At 48.3% G+C, this 22,283-nt stretch overlaps 1 protein-coding gene across 1 annotated transcript in view; it reads right to left on the bottom strand.

Moving 5' to 3' along the window:
• Nucleotides 1-3,039: 3,039 nt before the first annotated feature.
• The window catches only part of nt5c1ab (5'-nucleotidase, cytosolic IAb), a 53,195-nt gene continuing 33,951 nt past the window's right edge, over nt 3,040-22,283 (bottom strand). The window contains exons 4-6 of the mRNA XM_048239250.1: nt 21,750-21,872; nt 21,357-21,541; nt 3,040-3,472 (exon numbers count right to left, since the gene is read on the bottom strand). Coding sequence (XP_048095207.1) covers nt 3,110-3,472; nt 21,357-21,541; nt 21,750-21,872 — 671 coding nt within the window. The 3' untranslated portion in view covers nt 3,040-3,109. The remainder of the gene's footprint in view (nt 3,473-21,356; nt 21,542-21,749; nt 21,873-22,283) is intronic.

Below are 22,283 nucleotides of genomic sequence, written 5' to 3' on the forward strand. Positions count from 1 at the left end.
TTGAAGCACACACAATAATTCACACTCTCTTCTCAAGTTCAATGAAGGTTTATTCGCCCAGCACTCTGGTACAGCAGATCTTTATTCTGCCCCTGTGGAGGGCTGCTCCATGCTGTCAGGGTGTGTGTGTGTGTGTGATGTGTGTGTGTGTCTGTGTCTGTGTGTGTGTGTGTGTGTGATGTGTGTGTGTGTCTGTGTCTGTGTGTGTGCAGGGGCGGACTGGGACCAAAAGTCGGCCCTGGCATATTTGGCCCAAGCGGCCCTCAAATCGGTCGGGCACACCTAATTAAATACAAAATATTTGCATTACCCTCCTTAACTATGCACTTATGTTGAACTGTCATGGAGCACTGAAAGTGATGTAGGCCTCATTGGTTATTTCTCTGACTGATCAGAGGTAGCCATGGAGCACATGATCTCCATATTCAAGTAGGCTAACAAGCAATTATCAAAGAAGAGTTTCTGCTTGAATTCAAAGTATCATTTCAATTATTATGACCGCACAAGCAGCCGGGCGGTCATATAGGTTTAGTCAGATTTTTTTTTTTTTCTTTTTCAAATTTTTTTTTCTTTGTCCAAATTTCCGCCAAGGATTCCCTGACACTAAAAGACCGGGTAGACTAAACTTGGTGGGCATGTAACCCCATATGGATAGCATGGAACCATCGTTTTTCGTTTTGATGTGTAGCCCCCCATGGACTGCACCTAAAAGGAGGGTAGGGCAGACACAGTTTTCTGTGAATATCTCGAGAACCGTGAGGGTTTAGGAGGACCATTTGTTTTGTATGTTGATCTCAAGGTCCCATGTCAACCCATTCCATAACCACTCATTTCATGTATAGCCACCTAGTTAAAACACAAAAAGTAAAAAATGAGGTGTTGTAATCGCAGGTATCTGTGACCTAACATAGTCAAACTGCACGAAATTGGAAGTGTAGGATCATTATGACACCTTCTGAATGCACGCCAAGTTTCGTGGAATTCGCTCATGGGGGGCCACACAATAAATTAATTTATGTTACTATACACCAACTGGCCTGTAGGTGGCCGGAGACAGTTTTCTGTGAATATCTCGAGAACCGTAGGGCCTAGGAGGTCCACCTTTTTTTTTGTGTGTTGGTCTTAAGGGGCATGTCAACCCATCCCATTACCACTTATTTCATGTAAAAAATTCAAAACATTAGGTGTTTTCTATCACAATATCTCTGGCTGACATGGTCAAAACTGCACGAAAATAAAAGTGTAGGATCATTATGACACCCTCCGAATGCATGCCTAAGTTTTGTGAACTTTCGCTCATGGGGGGCCTTACAATAAAATAATTTATGTGTACATTTAGTGACCAGACACCAACAAGAATTCCCCGACACTGAAAGACCGGGTACATGAAACTTGGTGGGCATGTAACCCCACATGGATAGCATGGAACCATCGTTTTTCGTTTTGATCTGTAGCCCCCGGCTGGACTGGACCCCCTGAAAGGAGGGTAGGGCAGACACAGTTTTCTGTGAATATCTTGAGAACCGAGGGCCTAGGATGACCAATTTTTTTCCGTGATGTTTGCCTCCAGGGATCATGTTAACCCATTCCATGTGCACACATGTGCATAAACAGATACACACGCACACACATACATTCACAGTAATCATAAGTATGACACATACTCACACAGTAGACATATGTACGCATGCATGCACATGCACAAACACACATACGCAGGCAAACACACAAGCACGCACACACACACTTACACACACCCACACACATAAACATAAATGTGTACACGCACACATGCACACAATTCAAGAATTTTAGAATCATATAGGCCTTTCAGCATGATTTATTTTTGTGGAAAAAATGTGCTGGACTGGGCGGCGGTCATATTTCGTACCGCTCTGTGGTACATCTAGTTCAATAGGCTACAATTGACAGCAGCACCAAACATTACTGAAGCCTATGTGTAAAGAGTTAAATTACCCAGATTGTCTTAGACATTAATGTAATTTATACCAGTTATCACTGTAGGACAACTGAAACAACACGAAATAAACAGGGCTGTTGCTGGAAATATTTTATTCCTGTAGGCTATACTACATTGCAGGTACATTTTGGAACATTATAGCTACATTAACTAATTATCTTTAATGCCTTCCAGTAGCCTGTCGTATAGGTTACTGTATATTAGTTGGCTTGTGCATGAATATGACTTGATGTTTTGTAGCCTACATTCGCCAGTCTACAGTCTTTTAGCCCATCTTTACCATGATAACCCTTCCAAGATAGAACCTTTCGACGCTTCTACTTTGAGAGACCAACCACCACTCATGCCATCGATGTTGAATTTTGGGCGCCTGACGGAAACTGATCAATCTGACCAACAATTACATCGATTTGACACTCTTTTGCTGTCCGGGTTTGCAAATCATTCATTTAGAACATTTAAGTTGGCGCTTGTTTGTTATTATAATCACAGCACGGCCTTACGCTATCATTAGGCTACCTTATCGCACTAATAAGTCATCATAATCATCATCGTCAGCATGGCATGTCACACATAGCCTACCTACTCCACCACTGAGTTCTTATCATGTAGCCTCAACTAGGCTCCACCACCTGCTCACTGTCCCTTGCTCTGTAGCCTATGCTTGCTTACATCCTCGCTCAAACTCAACAAACTTCAACATGTTGCTGACATATGCTAGCCTACTTGGTAATACTGTATTTTGAAGCCTCTACATTGGTGTTACTTTGCACCATTGTCACTACGAGACCGCCGCACTCGTAGGCAACTTCAATTAACTTGATGCGCCACAAAATCCTGCCTCTGGAGCCAAAATGCGAGGGGTGGGCCTGACGGAGCTGTTATAGGATTAGTCGAGTGTCAATATGGAAATGTAACCAATGGGTCAGCTGGTTGTCCTTCCTTTGGGCCGATCCTTGGCCAAAATGATTAAATTATATATAGCCTATTCTATCGGCCTGTAGGGCAAGGCTTTTGGCCTAACCGAAAAAAATGCCCGGTATGCCAGATGGCCAGTCCGCCCATGTGTGTGTGTGTGACTGTGTGTGTGTGTGTGTGTGTGTGTGTATGTGTGTGTGTGTGTGTGTGCTACTTGGCGGCGGTGTTGGATATGGAGGGTTTGTGGGTCACTTTCTGGGCGATGCCGTAGGGCACGTGTGCGGCTACTGTCCCCATGCGACTGGCCCCCTGGACGTGGAACATCTGGTCGTCGAAAAAGATGTGCGGGCGGATCTTGTCCAGCAGGGGGCCCTTGGGAGCGCCGGCCAGGAACAGCGCCTCGTCGATCTCCAGGCCCCAGGAGCGCAGCGTCTTGAGCGCCCGCGTGCCCGAGCTGGCTGCGCTGCGAGCCGTGACCAGGTAGGTGCGGATCGGGCAGCCTAGACGCAGGCCCTTGGCGTAGAACTTCCTCTGCATCTTCCCCAGCGACTCCAGGAAGCCCTTCAGCGGCCCCTAGTTGACACAGTGGGGAAACACAGGACACAGGTCACTCACTCCCCCTAGTGGACACACAGGTCACTCACCCCCCCTAGTGGACACACAGGTCACTCACTCCCCCTAGTGGACACAGTGGGGAAACACAGGACACAGGTCACTCACTCCCCCTCGTGGACACACAGGTCACTCACTCAGCCTCATGCTCAGATACACCACACACTCCAATCACATACACTCCACACACACACACTAATGCCACACACACACACCACACACACACTAATGCCACACACAGACACACTACTGCCACACACAGACACACACACACCACACACACACACACACACACACACTCCAGACACTCCACACACACACACAGAACACATACTAATGGCACAATGTGTTTGTTTACCCGCACGGCTCAGCCCTTGTGTGTGTGTGTGGGTGTGTGTGTGTGTGTGTGTGCGTGTGTTTGTGTGTGTTTGTGTGTGTTGACTCACGTGGCTCAGGTCTGGTGTGTGTGTGTGCAGGGTGCAATTTGTGACAGAAAAACAGAGATGAATACTGTAAGTTTGTAACCCCCAAATAAACTACATACATACATACATACATACATACATACATACATACATAAATAAATAAATAAATAAATAAATAAAAATGAATAAGTAAGTATAAGTAGATATACTCTTTTGATCCCGTGAGGGAAATTTGGTCTCTGCATTTATTCCAATCCGTGAATTAGTGAAACACACTCAGCACACAGTGAACACACAGTGAGGTGAAGCACACACTAATCCCGGCGCAGTGAGCTGCCTGCTACAGCGGCGCTCGGGGAGCAGTGAGGGGTTAGGTGTCTTGCTCAAGGGCACTTCAGCCGTGCCTACTGGTCGGGGCTCGAACCGGCAACCCTCCAGTTACAGGTCCGAAGTGCTAACCAGTAGGCCACGGCAACCCTCCCGTTACAGGTCTGAAGTGCTAACCAGTAGGCTACGGCAACCCTCCGGTTACAGGTCTGAAGTGCTAACCAGTAGGCCACGGCTGCCCCATAATAACCAGTAGGCCCCATAGTAACCAGTAGGCCACGGCTGCCCCATAATAACCAGTAGGCCCCATAGTAACCAGTAGGCCACGGCTGCCCCATAGTAACCAGTAGGCCACGGCTGCCCCATAGTAACCAGTAGGCCACGCCCTATAGTAACCAGTAGGCCACGTCTGCCCCATAATAACCAGTAGGCCAAGCCCCATAGTAACCAGTAGGCCACGGCTGCCCCATAATAACCAGTAGCTCAAATTTCATATAATCAATTTCATCCTAAGAATACAAGGCATTTTATCAGCGTTATGGATGTGACATGCAAATGGACACACTTTTGTGAGAGATTACAGGTTTTCTACAAACTCTGTGAATTTTGAAGGAAACTGACGAAACTATGATATATGTAGCATGAAGGAGACTTGAATGAACACAAAAAGTGTGTTTTTGAAACTATGCGTCATTTTCGTAATGCATTATGTAGGAAAAACTGGCGTTATGAATGTGACGGTTTCACGTTATGGATGTGACGTGTCTGAACCAGTCCTCGACAAAATACATAACACATAATTAAGTAGTGAATTTTGATATGAAACAATTGAAATGAAAAACTAGCGATGAAATTATTACTTCCTCAGTGCCCACTAAGATCCACAGGAAGAATCAGGACAACAAGTCATTTAAAATATATATATATTTTTTTTTACCGTCATCAATTTTGGTCAGTGATTCCCGGGTTACTGAAACACCAGGGAACATGAAACTTGATGGCCACTCCCCTAAATAACTAGCCCTACCTGAACCGTTGCACCCAAGATGACAAAATATTTATGGTATGTTAGTCTCAAGAGCCTACATCAACCTAACCTATACCCACTCATTTGTGATTTGCACACATATAGTACATGCACGCGCAAATCACACACGCACACGCACATGCACACACACACACACGCACACAGGCAAGCACACACACACATAAACACATACAGACAGGCAAGCACACACACACACATGCACAAACACCCCCCCACATGAATGCAGACACATAAAAACACACATGTGCGCATGGAAACACACACACACACACATTAACACACAAACACAGGCACGCATATGCACATGCACATGCACACACACACACTTATAAACAAAAGCAAACTCACATATGCACACACTCATTTACATGCACATGAGTTGCAGGAGTAGGAGATGGAGACAAATTGACAAGTGTGATTTATTTTTGCGAAGAGAATATGCAGGACTGAGAGGCGGTCATATTTTGTACCACTATGCAGTACATCTAGTTTATTGCTGCCCTTACTCATGTTACTCTGTGGGTATTAGCTACAGAGGACCTGACACTTCAAATGCTGGCATATCGCGTCACATTTAAAATTAAACTGTGTTAAGCAGACGTGAGAGGCAGGCTGAACAGATCTGCAACAGAAGGAGGTTGCTATGTTAACTTCAGCTGCAAAGTCAGCCATCTTCACCAGCTAACACGATAATCCAGTTACTGTACAACAGTATGACAGTTACAGGAAGATAATCGCTCAGATTTTCATTATTAGGCCACTTGAAAATAGGCTATGGCTAGGCTAATCACTGGTGTCACGGACAGAAGACGACCCAAGAGCGCAAGTTCAAATTCAGAGTCTTTTTATTGAAGGGTTCAGGGGGGAAGAGGAGGAGAGAATCGTGAGGTCTTGGAGGTTCCGGGTTCCAGGGTGCTAGGAGTGCCAGGGGTGTCAGGGTTCCAGGGGTTCTCGGGCTCTGGGGTTTTTCAGGGTCCTGTGGGTTACCTGGGCCCGGGGTCACCAAGTTTCGGGGTTCCAGTCCAAGGTGCTGAGTGTGTGTGTCCCCAGTGATCGGCGCCTCGGCTGAGGGTGGTGACGCTGCCTGGGCTCGCTTCTGCCTGGTGGTCGGAGGCCGGGGGGGCTGAAGATCGGAGAGTAATCGAGAAGATCCGGAAGGCAGGTCGGGATAACCGGGGCAGTAGAACAGGGAGGCAGTCAAGAATGGATCTGAATCACAGGTAGGAGTCAGAGTAGACAGGCAGGCAGGTTACTGGTCCAGGTTTGAAGACGATCTGACAGGGCTTGGCTGAAAAACAGGGCTTTATATACTGGGAGAGGTTAGTGGAGAAATGCAGTGCAGCTGGCAGAGTAATTAGAGCAGAGTGGGGCAAGGTGAGGATGGTGAGTGGGAAATGCAGCGCAGCTGGCCAGGTAACAAGAGCAGAGCAGGGCGGAGCCAGGTGGAGCTCGTTAGGCAGAGTAGAGAGAGAGTGAGCAGAGTGGCAGAGAATTGAATTCAATTAAGGTTGTCACCAGGGAGAGAGAATGCTCATGACAGCCCCCCCCCTAAGGGACGGCCCCAGAAGTCCCAAGAACAACATCATGCCGGGAGGGTGGAGGGGAGCAGGCGGCGGGTCAGAACTCCTCCGAAGCGGTCCGAGGAACATCCTCATCCTCAGAAGGAGCTGGAGGGTCACGGCCGGGAGACAGGACAGGTACTGAGACAGGATCAGGGTCAGGCACAGGACAGGAAGCCGGGGGCAGGACGGGCTAGGGACCCCTCTGGGACGGCCCCCACGGATTGCAGGCTGATCAGGATGTAGTCGGGTGGAAGTCAGTGATGAGGGTCTGGTCCACTATCCTCCTGGCCGGGATCCAGGTCCTCTCCTCCGGACCATATCCCTCCCAGTCAACGAGGTACTGGAGACCCCTACCCCGCCGCCTAGAGCGGAGCAGCCGCCGGACGGTGAAGACAGGACCGCCATCTAAGAGGCGCTGAGGGAGGCGGGGCGGCGGAGCCACAGGGACCAGGGGACTTTCATGGACCGGCTTGACCTTGGAGACGTGGGAAGGTGGGATGGACCCGCATGGAAGTGGGCAACTGAAGCCGAACCGCCGTTGGACTGATGACTTTCTGCACAGGAAAAGGACCAATGAAGCGAGGGCCAGCTGCGGATTCAACCGGCAGCGGCAGATCCCGGCAGACAGCCAGACCTTCTGACCAACCCGTAAGTAGGTGCTGAGGCCCTCCGTCCGCTGGCACCGACGGGCGTAGCTGGTTCCAGACTTCAGGAGCATAGTGCGCAGCCTGGGCCCAGAAGGCGGCGGCAGCGGCGGCATTCGCAAGAGCAGACGGACAGGTGGCATCCGGCTCTGGCTGGCAAACAGTGGGGGTTGATACCCGTAGACACACTGAAAGGGGGAGAGCCCGTGGCGGAACTGGTGAGTGAATTATGGGCATATTCCACCCAGAGCAGGTGTTGAGCCCAGGCCCGGGATTTTGGGAGGCCACGACCTCAGTGCCTTCTCCAGCTCCTGGTTCATGCGCTCAGTTTGGCCGCTTTGACCGCGGGTGGAATCCAGATGATAGGCTGGCGGTGGCCCCAAGGAGATGACAGAACTCCTTCCAAAAGGTTGCTGAGAATTGCGCCCCCGGTCTGACACTATATCCTGGGGTAGGCCATGGATAATAAACACATGTTCCAGGACCACCTGGGCGGTCCCCTTAGCAGAGGGTAGTTTAGGAAGAGGCACGGCGGGTCATCTTACTAAAGCGGTCAACAATGGTAAGGATGACTGTGTGTCCGCCAGAGGGCAGAAGACCCGTAACAAAGTCCAGTGAAACGTGGGACCAGGGCCGCTTGGGTACGAGTAGGGGTTGCAGCAACCCTGCAGGAGGCTGGTTGGGGGTCTTGTTTGGTTACAAGTGGGACAAGCTCGATGAATTCTCGACATCCCGCCTCATCCGGCCGCCACCAGAACCACTGGCGGACCAGATGAAGGGTGCGAAAGTGATGCCGGATGACAGGCCAGACGGGATTCGCGGCCCCCACTGAATCACAGGTGACCTGAGATTTGCTGGAACAAACAGACGGTTGGGGCGCTGGTGCTTGGGCCTGGCTGGTTCCGAAGAGCCTCCATGACCTGTTTCTCGATCTCCCAGGTGAGGGCCGCCACGACAAAGTGGCTGGGAAGAATGGGGGCTGGCATGGCGGTGATCTCGCCCTTCTGAAACATCCGGGAAAGGGCATCAGGTTTGATGTTGCGAGATCCCGGGCGGTAGGAGAGCGCGGAAATTGAAGCGGTAAAGAACAGAGACCACCGCTGTTGATCGGAGTTCAGCCTCCTGGCTGTTTGATATACTCCAGGTTTTTGTGGTCTGTCCACACTACTTAATGGTTCCTTTGACCCCTCTTACCAGTGCCGCCATTCTTCAAGGGCGCAGCTTGACGGCCAGCAGCTCGCGGTTCCCAATGTCGAAGTTGCATTCGGCTGGGGTTAGCCGACGGGAGTAGAAGGCACAGGGGTGCATCTTGCCATCCCTCGGCTGCTCTCTGAGAAAGCACTGCACCCACTCCCACGTCCGAAGCATCTACCTCCACCACAAACTGCCTTGCTGCATCTGGCATCTGGAGGATGGGAGCGAAGTGAAACGTGTCTTGAGGCTATTGAAGGCCTTATCATTACATTACATTACATTACATTACATTTGGCTGACGCTTTTTAACCAAAGCGACTAACAACATGGTAAACAGTAAGTTTTAGAACAATTCTCACAATTTTAGGACAGTTTAAAAAACAAAAAAAAAAAAACATTAGAGTACAGTAAGAATAAGGCCGGTGAGTGCTGTTTTTAACAGTTACTTGTCAGTTTAAAACGGCTGGTGAGTGCTAGGATCAGTAAGACTTGTTGTAAGTGTTGCTATGAGAGTAGGTGTTCTCTAAAGAGCTGGGTCTTCAGGAGTTTTTTGAAAGTGGAAAAGGATGTCCCTGCCCTTGTAGGAACTGGCAGTGTGTTCCACCAACGAGGAACAACAGATGAGAAAAGTTTGATTGGCTTGAGCATACCGGGTGGTAGAGCTTAGACGCCGCTCGTCAGAGGAGCGCAGCGGTCTGGAGGTAGTGTAAGTCTGTATGAGGGCATTCAAGTAGGTGGGAGCAGAACCGAGACTACTTTGTAGGCAAGCCGCTAGAGACTTGAATTTGATGCGGGCCGCCATAGGTAGCCAGTGTAGCTGGATGAGCAGCGGGTAACATGTGCCCTTTGGGTTGGTTGTAGACCAGGCGCCGCCGCCGCTCTGGATCATCTGAAGTGGTTTCACCGCGCAGGCTGGGAGACCTGTCAGGAGGGCATTGCAGTAGTCGAGTCGTGAGATGACAATTGCCTGAACCAGAAGTTGGGTAGCATCTTGAGTCAAGTAAGTCCTGATTTTCCGTGATGTTGTAGAGTGCAAAACGGCATGCCCGGGCTTAATTGAGGCAACATGATCTGAGAAGTTTAGTTGGTTGTCAAGAACAACTCCTAGATTTCTTGCAGTCCTGGTCGGTGAAACAGACAGGGAGTCAAATTTGATGTTGATGTCGTGGTGTATGGTAGGTTTAGCTGGGATGACCAGCAGTTCAGTCTTTGAGAGGTTCAGCTGGAGGTGGTGTGCCTTCATCCATGTAGCTATGTCTGAAAGGCAATCCGAGATCCGCAAGGAAACCAGGGGGTCGCCAGGTGGAAAGGACAGATAGAGCTGTGTGTCGCCTGCATAGCAGTGGTATGAGAAGCCGCGGCGAACGGATAATCTGTCCCAAGGAGGTGGTGTAGATAGCAAAGAGGAGGGGGCCCAGCACTGATCCCTGGGGACCCCTGTGGTGAGATGGTGAGGTGCGGATAGCTGACCAAGCCATGATAATGCTAAACGAAGGCCCTGTGAGGTAGGATTCAAACCAGGAGAGAGCAGAACCGAGATTCCCATGTCAGCGAAGTATAGAGAGAAGGATACGGTGATTAACCGTGTCAAAGGCAGCCGATAAGTCAAGCAGAATGAGTACTGATGACCGAGCGGTCGCCCTGGCTTCTTTAAGGCTTCTGTTACAGACAGCAGAGCCGTTTTCGGTAGAGTGGCCGCTTTTGAACCCAGACTGATTTGGATCCAGAAGGTTGTTCTGTGAAAGGAAGTCAGAGACCTGTTTGGAGACTGCTCGCTCAATGCCTTTGGATAGGAAAGGCAGTAGTGAGACAGGGCGGTAGTTCTCGACTTGAGCAGGGTTGAGAGAAGCTTTCTTAAGTAACGGTGTTACCCGGCCATTTTGAACGCTGTTGGAAATGTGCCGGAGGTTAGCGAGGCATTGATCACATGTGTGATAGCTGGAGCCGATGGTCGGGCTGATGGACTGAAGTAGGCTCAGAGGGGTATAGGGTCCAGCGAGCATGTGGTAGGACGGCTGCATGTCAGGAGTCTGGACACTTCATTCTCGGAGAGAGGCGTGAATGCTGAAAAAAGATGTTCCAGCAGTCCCTAGAGGTTGTAGGAGGCGGTATCTGAGCCAGATGCTTGAGTGGGCATGTAGAGAATTGACTGCTGATTGCCGCCACTTTGTTTGTAAAAAAATGAGGCGAGGGTATCTGCAGTAAGGCTGGATGGAGGAGGAGGCAGCTGAGGGTTGAGTAGCGCATTTGAAGGTTGAGAAAAGTTTTCGAGTGTCTGTAGCTGTTGATTTTGTCATTGTAGAAAGCAGTCTTAGCAGCAGTGATGCTGGCTGAGAAGGAGGTCAGAAGTGTCTGGTAGTTTTGAGGTCGCCAGCTAGTTTGGATTTGTGCCATTTCCTCTCCGCGGCTCTGAGTTTGGCGCGCCATGATCGGAGGGTATCATTTAGCCATGGATGAGAATGTTTGGATCGAGCTGGCCTTGTGGTAAGAGGGCACAGCTCGCCTAGACACCCAGGTCAGTGTGGAGCAGAGCGAGTCAGTGGTTTCATTAACCTCCAGAGAGGAGAAGGTGTTGAGTGGAGGTAGACCGGAGGCAACCACAGAGGAGAAGTGCGCTGGAGACAGGTTCCGATGTTGCGGGCGAACGTGACCATCGGCTGAGGAGCCGGAGGCTGTTCTGTCAGGCTGACGTTGAACTGGATGAAGAAGTGGTCAGAAAGATGGAGAGGCGTCACCATGAGGGTGTCTGTGCTGCAGTTCCGAGTGAAGATCAAGTCAAGCTCTTTGCCAGCTTTGTGAGTCGGTGGGCTTTGAACCAGTTCGAGGTCAAAGGAGGGACCAGGGCCAAAAGTCCGCTGAGCCTGGGGCATCTAAGTGGATGTTCATATCACCGAGAACAAGAAGCGGACAGTCATGCTCAGGGATGGAGGATAGCAGAGTGTCAAGTTCGTCAATAAAGTCGCCTAGTTGGCCTGGAGGGCGGTAGATGACCAGCACGTAGAGTTTTTCTGGGGCGATCACTGTGATGGCATGGAATTCAAATGAGACATATTTGTTTGAAGGCAGTAGCGGGTGAATTTCCATTTGTTGGAGATCAGCAGGCCCGTTCCGCCTCCCCTCGCCCAGATAGGCGAGGGGTGTGGGATAGTGTAAGGTTAGTGGAGAGTGCAGCCGGGTGGCAGTGTTCTCTGGTTTGATCCAAGTCTCAGTGAGAGCAAGGAGTTCCAATGAAAGGTGGTTGGCATAGCCAGCTATGAAGTCGGTTTTGTTGACTGCGGATTGACAGTTCCACAAGCCCATGGAGAAGGAGGTTTCTGTCGGTGAGGACCCGTTTAAGTTCCTGGAGGTGAAGGGGATTTCTGCCCCTTTGACATTTCTGCCCCTTTTGGCATGATGCCGTTTTCTGCAATGGCCGGTGATAACAGATATGGTGGAACGCACATTTTGCCTTTGTCGGGTGCCTGTGCTCGGTGAACTTGCACAGGTAAACTTGCTTGTCTTGACCGCGGTCCGCCTTAAACGAGGCTGGCTGAAACGAGGGCTGCCGCTATGCTGCCGCTTCAGCAGCAGCCACTATTTTTATGCTGCTAGGAATTGCATGCAGCTGTCCTCCTGTCTCACTAATGATGCATCAGCATAGACCGCCCTCTGACGTTCGCACAGCTTAGATTGTTCAAAAGGGTGTTAATTACTGTCAACTGAAAGTCCGCCACACCGACCAAACTCACAGTTTCAAGTAGCCTCCTCCCTCAGCTGTTCCCAAACGCCCAGAGTCCAATTCTAACAATTGGAGAGGATTTGGCCAGTAGTAGCCTATGTGTTCTTGCTTTCTCTCTCCCAACTCACTGCAGTTGTTGTCTGATTACCTGAGAGGTGCTCCGATATTATAAGGAGCTAGTCACGTCTGATCCCGCCCTCTGACGTTCGCACAGCTTAGATTGTTCAAAAGGGTGTTAATTACTGTCAACTGAAAGTCCGCTCGCTCACACCGACCGAAACTCACAGTTTCAAGTAGCCTCCTCCCTCAGCTGTTCCCAAACGCCCAGAGTCCAATTCTAACAATTGGAGAGGATTTGGCCAGTAGTAGCCTATGTGTTCTTGCTTTCTCTCTCCCAACTCACTGCAGTTGTTGTCCATTGGTACGGTTGTTTAGTGCTGGTTAGCGCCGTGAGTGGTGCAGCCAATGTGCTATAGTTTCGGATGAACCTCCTATAAAAGTTCTCAAAGCCCAGGAACTGTTGCAACTTTTTCCGAGACTCAGGGACTGGCCAGGACGTGACAGCCGACACCTTCGTGAGATCCATCTGAATGCTGCCCTCGGTCACCACATACCCTAGGAATCAAACGGTCTTGGCATGGAACTCGCACTTCTCTGCCTTCATGAAAAGAGAGTTCTCCAGCAGGCGGCGCAGGACCAACTGGACATGGTGCGTGTGTTCTTACAGAGTCTTTGAGAATATTAAAATATCGTCAAGGTACACAAAAACGAATGTATTTAGCATGTCCCTGAGGATATCATTCACTAGGGCTTGAAAAACTGCTGGGGTATTGGTGAGGCCGACTGGCATGACGAGGTATTCATAGTGGCCGGTTGGTGTGTTGAACGCAGTCTTCCACTCGTCTCCCTTTCTCACCCGCACCAGATGGTAGGCATTGCGAAGGTCCAGCTTCGTGAATACGGTGGCTCCCTGCAGCAGTTCGAAGGCAGACGAAAGTAAGGGCAGTGGGTAGCGATTCTTAACCGTGATGTCGTTCAGACCCCGGTAATCTATGCATGGACGAAGAGAACCGTCCTTCTTACCGACGAAGAAGAATCCCGCTCCTGCGGGGGAAGAAGACGGTCTGATTATCCCGGCGGCAAGAGAGTCATTAATGTAGTCTTCCATGGCCTTTCTTTCCGGGGCTGACAGTGAATAAAGACGACCCTTGGGAGGTGCTGTGCCAGGCAGGAGATCAATCGCGCAGTCATAGGGTCTGTGTGGGGGTAGAGATGTCGCCTTGGATTTGTTGAACACCTCTTTCAGGCTGTGGTAACAGGTCGGAACATTGGATATGTCGGGGGTAGCGCTAGATATTTCCCGGTGAACGGGCAGGGTGGCCCCCCTTAAACAGGTCTGGTGACAACTCCTTCCCCACGCACGGACTGTTCCTGTCTCCCAGTCGATGTGGGGGTTGTGCTGACGGAGCCACGGGTATCCGAGAATGAGTGGTTGGCCAGGTGAGTGTAGGAGGTGAAACTGGATGGACTCCTGGTGGTTTCCTGACAGCAGAATTGTCACAGGGGCTGAGATGTGAGTGACCGTGCCCAGATGATGTCCATCCAGGGCTCGTGCAGGAATGGGTTGTGCCAGTTGATGATGGTTCACGTCCAGTTGCCGTGCAAGCTCAGGGTCCATGATGTTTGCTTCGGCTCCAGAATCCACAAGGGCGGCCAATGTATGAGTCGTGTCGGAAAGCTGAAGGCGGAGATGAAGCAGGGGTTTTCGGATGGAGGGAGACTGAAGATTTGTTGAGCTCACCCGGATCTCCCCTACACCTGGTGAGCTGCGGCTTTTGCCGGACAGGTGGCGACACGGTGATTTTCACCACCACAGTAGAGGCAAAGGTTGGAGGTTAGACGGCGCCGACGCTCCTCGGGAGTCAGAGAGGCACGGCCAATCTCCATGGCCTCAGGCTGATTGAGTTGGCCTTGGGACTTGACAGGCAGGGGCTGGACAGAGGAGGTATCGACCCGAGTGCGGATGGCAGGTTGACTGAGACGCCGCATCAAGCGTTGAGGGCGGGTCATGAGAAACAAGCTCGTCTTTGATATAGTCCGCCAAACTGTGGAGGAAGGCTTGCACCAGTGCCTCTGAGTTAAACGAGCTTTGACTGGCCAGGGTACGAAAGTCAATGGAGAAGTCTGCCACTGTCTGATTGCCCTGACGGATGGTGAGCAGAGCTTGTGACGCTTCGGCTGTTGGCGAGCCTAGATCAAAGACCTTTAACATCTCCTCCTCAAAGGCACTGAAGGAGGCACAGGCTGGGGTTTGCGGTCGAATTCCCGCCGTTCCCCACAACCGAAGCTCGGCCGGTGAGATGGGTGATGACATACCCCACCTTGGCTCCCTCCGTTGAGAAGGTCCTGGGCTGTAGTCGCGAACTGGATTCGCAGCTGCTCAAGAATGGTCTTACTTGCTTTTGGTTTCCATCGAAACGTTCCGGGTTCCCAATCTTTGGTTCAGGAGCGTGGGGATCTGGTGGCAGCACTGCCGGTGGTACAGGAACAGAAGAACCAGGGGTGGGTGCAGGTGGAGTAGCCGGGTTTGAGAGTAGTTGCAGGGCTTGGGCTAGCAGTTGTTGCTGCAGTTGGAACTGTTGCTGTTGTAGCTGAAACTGTTGCTGCTGCTGTTGAAGCTGTTGCTGCTGAATCTGTTGTTGCTGCTGGTTGGATTGCTGTTGTTGTTGGTTGCCTAGCTGGAGAAGGGAAGCGATGTCGCCAGCCATCCGATTGATGTCTCCCTCAGTGCGTTCCAGTCGCTGTAGGGCAGTCATCTCGGGCTCTTCCTCCATAGTGGTCAGGGAGTGCGCTGGGTCCATGATGGTCAGATCGTTCTGTCACGGACAGAAGACGACCCAAGAGCGCAAGTTCAAATTCAGAGTCTTTTTATTGAAGGGTTCAGGGGGGAAGAGGAGTGAGAGAATCGTGAGGTCTTGGAGGTTCCGGTTCCAGGGGTGTTAGGAGTGCCAGGGGTGTCAGGGGTTCCAGGGGTTCGCTGGGCTCTGGGGTTTTCAGGGTCCTGTGGGTTACCTGGGCTCCGGGGGTCACCAAGTTTCCGGGGGGTTCCAGTCCAAGGTGCTGAGTGTGTGTGTCCCCCAGTGATCGAGCGGCGTCTCGGGCTGAGGGTGGTGATGCGTCTGGGCTCGCTCGTCTGGTGGTCGGAGGCCGGGGGGGCTGAAGATCGGAGAGTAATCGAGAAGATCCGGAAGGCAGGTCGGGATAACCGGGGCAGTAGAACAGGGAGGCAGTCAAGAATGGATCTGAATCACAGGTAGGAGTCAGAGTAGACAGGCAGGCAGGTTACTGGTCCAGGTTTGAAGACGATCTGACAGGGCTTGGCTGAAAAACAGGGCTTTATATACTGGGAGAGGTTAGTGGAGAAATGCAGTGCAGCTGGCAGAGTAATTAGAGCAGAGTGGGGCAAGGTGAGGATGGTGAGTGGGAAATGCAGCGCAGCTGGCCAGGTAACAAGAGCAGAGCAGGGCGGAGCCAGGTGGAGCTCGTTAGGCAGAGTAGACAGAGAGTGAGCAGAGTGGCAGAGAATTGAATTCAATTAAGGTTGTTACCAGGGAGAGAGAATGCTCATGACAACTGGAGGTATTTTAATATTAAGTTTGTTTTGCTAATAGTTAGGCAAGGCCTCCTTGTGGTTTTGATCAACCTAATAATCTTTGAAATGTCAATTGTAGGCCTAAACACCAAGGTGAAATGCGTTGAAACTGACATGCCACTAGAACAGACGTTTTATCGGCTTTGAGGTATAACAAAGTCTCCAGTCTTGTAAATTCACATTATGTAACATCCATAACGTCACATCCATAACGCACCATTAAAGGTTTTAAAAGTAAGAAAGGGGCACAATTTGGTCATCACACTTTACATTGATATAAATCAGCTTTGCACAGACACTATGGACATTATCGCATCAACACTGTATGTGTAGCATAAACTTTTCCTATAAAACGTTATGGATGTGACATGGCCATGGAACTTGCTGACTTAAAAACAAAAGTCTTACAAATGTAAGGAGTTGTGCTCTTAAAGGCAAGCTGAGCTTAGACATTACTCTACCATTCCCTTGTCAATCTGGTATAATATTACCATGTGAAAAATGTTGTTTCCGTATATATTTATGATGTAAAAAGAGTGTAATTCTCCATCAAATTCAATCAGATCAGTTACAAACAATAAAATATAGACCTAAATGAAGATTTTAACAACAGTTCTATTTGCGTATGCACAACTTTTTTTTTCCATGGTAAGGATGACCTTTGCATGGAATTGCCCTCCACCACTAGTTTAATGAACCTTTTCATATTGTGATTTAAATACATTTTACACAAGCTTTAAAGGGATATTCCACCATTTGGGAATTACACTCATTTTCCACCTCCCCTTGAGTTAAACAATTGATTTTTACCTTTCTCCAGTTCATCCAGCCATTCTCTGGGTCTGGCGATACCACTTTTAGCTCCAGCCTAGCATAGATCATTAAATCGGATTAAACCATTAGCATCTCGCCTGCTTGCATCACGTTTAAAAGTGACTAAGATTTTCGTTAATTTTCCTATTTAAAACTTGTCTCCTCTCAAGTTAGAAAAAGTAAATATAGCCGCAAGCGGCAATGGCGGGCCCGAGCACCTGCGGGCCGCAACCCGTGACATGTCGGAATCCAACAAAGCGCCGACGTGGTGCGTTTGTGAAATGTACATATTTGATGCGTGTGCTATTTGCTTTTGTATTTTATTTTCTGCCACATTTACTCGCTTGGCCAGGTCGGGGCGTAATGCAAGGCAGGCCCATTTGGTGTCATCATAATCATAATATATTAACCTGAGAAATTTCAGACCATTCATTTTCAGCAAAGAACATTTCTGATACACTTTTTGGCCAGATGGTGGTGCTATGTTAGGCATTGAAATTACACATGTGAATATCATCACAATAATAATGATATCCAAAATGTTTGTAAACTTTCAGATCAATCACTTAAGGCATTGTCCATTTCTGGCACATTTCCTGCTTGGCCAGGTGGTGGCGCTATGCCAGGCAGGCCCATTGGGTGTCTGGATATCATCATAATCATGATATCTATTAACCTGAGAAGTTTCAGACCATTCGTTCAATGCACTGTGATTTATGACACATTTCCTGTTTATGTGGTGAGATATTAAAATCATATCAAATATATTACAACATTCAAAAGTCCCTTCACAATTTAACATCAGCGACATCTTGGCATAATGTTTGCCAAATTTCAAATGAATCTGACAAACCGTCTAGGAGGAGTATGTTCAAATTGATCATGTGAAATCAGCATAATTGTCATTCTTTCTGTTGCCAGTTGGTGGCGCTATGCCAAACATGCATTATGGGCATGTGAATATTATCATTAACATGGTCTTCAATGACCTGTGAAATTTAAAACATTTCAAGCCATGCATGGTGAATTATGACACATTTATTGTTTATGTGGAAGGGCATTAAAATGAATAATTTCGCCATTTCGTCAAATTACAACATATCAAAAAAAGGCTTCACAATTTATAATCAGCAACATCTCGGCGTCATGTGTACCAACTTTGACATGAATCGGATCGACCGTCTAGGAGGAGTATGTTAAAATTGATCATGTCCCCAACGCACAAAATCTCAATTACCTCACTTCCTGTGGGCGTGGCTAATGGCATGTTAATAAAAAAGTTGTTTGTTTTTGGGAGTTACATACACCCACCAAATTTGGTGTGTGTATCTAAAACTATATGCCAACCACAAGTCACAGTGACATAAGGGGGCGCTATGGAGTTCCTAGGCAACGCCCGGTGCCAAGCTTTTATCCCTGTCTATTCACTGTATCACTTGATGTGTGTGCCAAATTTCATGCGTTTTCACCCATGGGAAGCACCTCTTTTGGCATCATGATTCATCACATATTTCATCACATATTAGTCTGCACAAAATCCCAAATACCTCACTTCCTGTTGGGCGTGGCTAATGCATTGTACATACGAAAGTTGTTCATCTTGGGGAGATACAGACACCTACCAAATTTGGTGTGTGTAGCTGAAAGTATATGCCCCCCACGGGATCAGTCATCTAAGGGGGCGTAAGGGGGCGCTAGCGAGTCTCTGGGCCATACCCGGGGCCAAGCTTTTTTACCTAGCTGCTTTGTGTGACACCTGATGTGTTTGCCAAATTTCAAGACTTTTCGACTATGTTAACCACGTCAAAATATTTGGCAACCACGGGATCAGTCACCTAAGGGGGCGCTAGTGAGTCCCTGGGCCACGCCCGGGGTCAAGCTCTTGTACCTAACTGAGATGCGTGACACCTGACATGTGTGCCAAATTTCAAGAGTTTTCGACCGATGTTTCGATCGATGTTAACCACCTCAAAAACAGGAAAGCCAAAAAGTAGAATACCAATAATAATATAGAAAAATAATAATAATCCTTACAAATAATAATATAGAAAAAAATAATAATAATCCTTACAAAAACAATAGGGCCTTGCGCCCTTCGGTGCTCGGGCCCTAATAAGACCAACGGAAAATAAAACGTAGCGATTTTGTAGGCTGATTTGACATGGAACTCTACTCTCATTCCAGCGTAACAATCAAGGAACACCATGGGCGCTGCAGCACAATGATATCATGCAGCGCCTGCAGCAGGCGAATTGGTTAGTGACTGGATTATTACACCACTAATTTAATGAATCTTTTCACATTGTGATTTAAACACATTTTACACAAGCTTTAAGGTAAGTGTAGTATTTATACATTGTTATTTAAAGGCGAACTATGCAGGTTTTTTAGTTTAATTTACCTTAACAGCTTTGGAGCCAGTGGAATGGTTATATGACTTTTTCGGGTTGAATGGTGGCCGTCTGATCTGATTTAGATTTCAGATTAGTTTTGAAGAGCTTGGTAACGTTCTTTGTTTTTCCCACAGCAAGTGTTCATGTGCTTTGCCGTCGGAATGTGTGACAAACACGAATGCCACAACAAAGGTTAAAACATACACTCACTAATCCTAAATAAACAACTGTATTTGCTTAAAATATAGTGTAAGACGCTTGTGAAAGAAAGATATGCAGCTTTCAAGTGACAAAAACGGCAAATTCCCAAGTTCACATTAAAACTGTTGGACATGAAAGGCCACATGGACTACAAGCGAACTACAGCGTGGCGACAAAAGTGATGGCGAGCCCCTAACTGGGCAACTCTGTTAGCAAAGTCTAGCCCCAGTTTCTGACCTCTGACTCACACATTACGTTACGTGAATGACGCGGAATGATGATGTTTTCACTGGGAATGAACGCTAGGTCATGAACGCTAGGTCTCTCTCCCACTCACTTCCTGTCATTCTCAACTATCCTGTCACATTAAAAAAGGCATAAAAGCCCCAAACATTTTTTTTTAAAAGAAGGGGTTACGTTATATTGACAAACTAATTTTCCCAAAGTTCTAGCGGTCATTATTTTCGACTAAAGGACCTCTGAAAAAAATAATGGCCGTGGCAACGGAGTTTGTGCTTCTAATTCAGGTCTTTCAAATCACTCCGCAACTACTGGAACTGGTTGATCAGCTGTGTTCTAAAGAATGTTTGATTCAAGTTCAGTGTGTGTTGTTGCGAACTATTTGTTTCTCAGCAAAAGCCACGATGAACGGTAACAAACAAGCTATAGCCTAGGCTATGTAGGTATAAGACATATCGTGGGGAGTTTATTGTTTCGTTTTGGCTAGTAGCCGTGTAATAAGCGGGATAATGTATTGAACGCCGGTCATTATTGGGAAAATAAGTCCCTTCAGGACGGAACAAGACCCCTCCGCTGCGCGTCTGGGTCCGGGTTGCCCTGTCGGGACTTATTTTCCCAATAGACCCTTTCAACAATAAAAACAAAAACAATGCTTGAACGTTCTATTTGGGCCCCAATATACTTCCTCTGCATTAAGATAACATATGGAATGTTAAAACGGAAGTCTTGTGGGGCCAACTATGATGCTGATAATGGAACTCTCTTGAAAGGGTCTATAATGACCAGCGTTCTATACATTATCCCTAGGGTGACCAGACGTCCTGAGCAATTCGGGACAGTCCCGAAATCTAAGCGTTTATCCCGAATCCGGCCCTAATTGTCCCGAAAATTATACTCAATCAGAATACTGAGTAGTTCTTTTCTTATAAACATTAAAAACTGTCCGTAGAGAGGTTGAGTCGACTGCATGCAACCCCGGACCGGCAGCTAAGTGTCTGGATGCAGCCCGGCTACTTTGTTTCTTTTTGGCGTTCTATAATTGGGTGCAAATATGCACTGATTTTAGCTCATTTTCATTCATTCCTTGACATGGCTGATGTACGGACCCCAACCCGCTAAAAGCAAAAGCGTCTATGCAGGTACCGGGAGGAGTGGGTGGGGAGGTACCCGTGGATTGACAAAGCCTTAAGCGACGAGATGAAAGCATTCTGCAAAGTGTAGAAGAGAGTTTGGTGTTTCTCATGGAGGGGAGGCAGATGTTAGACTACATGCTAGCAGCAAGCTACTGTGCCAACACCGCGACAGTAAAGACCAACACGTTGTGATGTTTGAATAAAAATGTGTTTTGGTACAGGTTTGAAAATTCATTATCTTTTATTTATAATAGTCTATGTAGGCCTACAACACCCCCCTCCATACATTATTGTTCAATTCAGTGATGCCAGGACTGACACACACACATACACACGCCATACACACTCACACGCACACACACACACACTCTCTCACACACATACACTCTCTCTCTCTCACACACACTCCACACACTCACACACACTTCACATAATCACTAACGCCACACACACACACACTAATGCCACACACACACACACACGTGGTTGACCTACATGATCTAGTGGCTTGTCTGCCAGTGCTTTCTCGTGCTCAAAGAACTTGTCGAGTCCGTGAGCTTTATAGATGCGCTCCGACTCGTCGTCGAAGAGCACAGCGTCCCCGTCGAACGCCACACGCAGCTCCGCCTCACTCACCTCCACCACCTTCTCAGGGGTAAACATGGTCGCCGCCGCAATGCCTGCAGGAGCACGGGGGGGGGGGGGTGCGAGAAAGAGAAGAAGGAGCTTATTGAAGAAGTACTTAAGTACCCTGTATGTGTGTTTTTGTGTGTCTGTGTGTGTGTGTCTGTGTGTACAGTATGTGTGTGTGTGCATGTGCGTCTGTGTGTGTGCGCGTGTATGTGTGTGTGCATGTGTGTGTGTGTGTGTGTGTGTGTGTGTGAATACCTTCGTCTAGAGCCTCTCGGACCTTGTATGCATCTGCTGACAGATAGAGGTTGGTGTGATAGGCCTTCAGGTAACCAATAGGACTGTTCCCCCCGGTCATACAGAACCTCTCTATAAACAGACCTGCTCACACACACACACACACACACGCACACACACACACACACACACAAACACACACACACACACACACACACATAAACACACAGACACAGACACACACCCACACAAACACTCACACACACACACACACAGAAAAGCACATGTAGTTAAAAGCTTACATTTTCGCACACAAACATGGATACATCCATACAGTATGTATGCAAACATACACAGCCTATGAAAAAGTAAGATCCTCGCAGAGATCAAATCTACTATCGAAGACAGAACAAAAGCAGACCCGCCCTTTTTCAGTGAATTACGCACTCATTATAACAAATGATCAAGAGCTATTATATCAATTGCAAACACACACTGGCATATTCTATCAGCAGACACCTCTCTGAAGAACACATTTGAATTTGAATTTGAACA

Source organism: Alosa alosa, chromosome 1 (genome assembly GCF_017589495.1).
Source record: "Alosa alosa isolate M-15738 ecotype Scorff River chromosome 1, AALO_Geno_1.1, whole genome shotgun sequence".
In the NCBI taxonomy this organism is placed as follows: Eukaryota; Metazoa; Chordata; class Actinopteri; order Clupeiformes; family Clupeidae; genus Alosa; species Alosa alosa.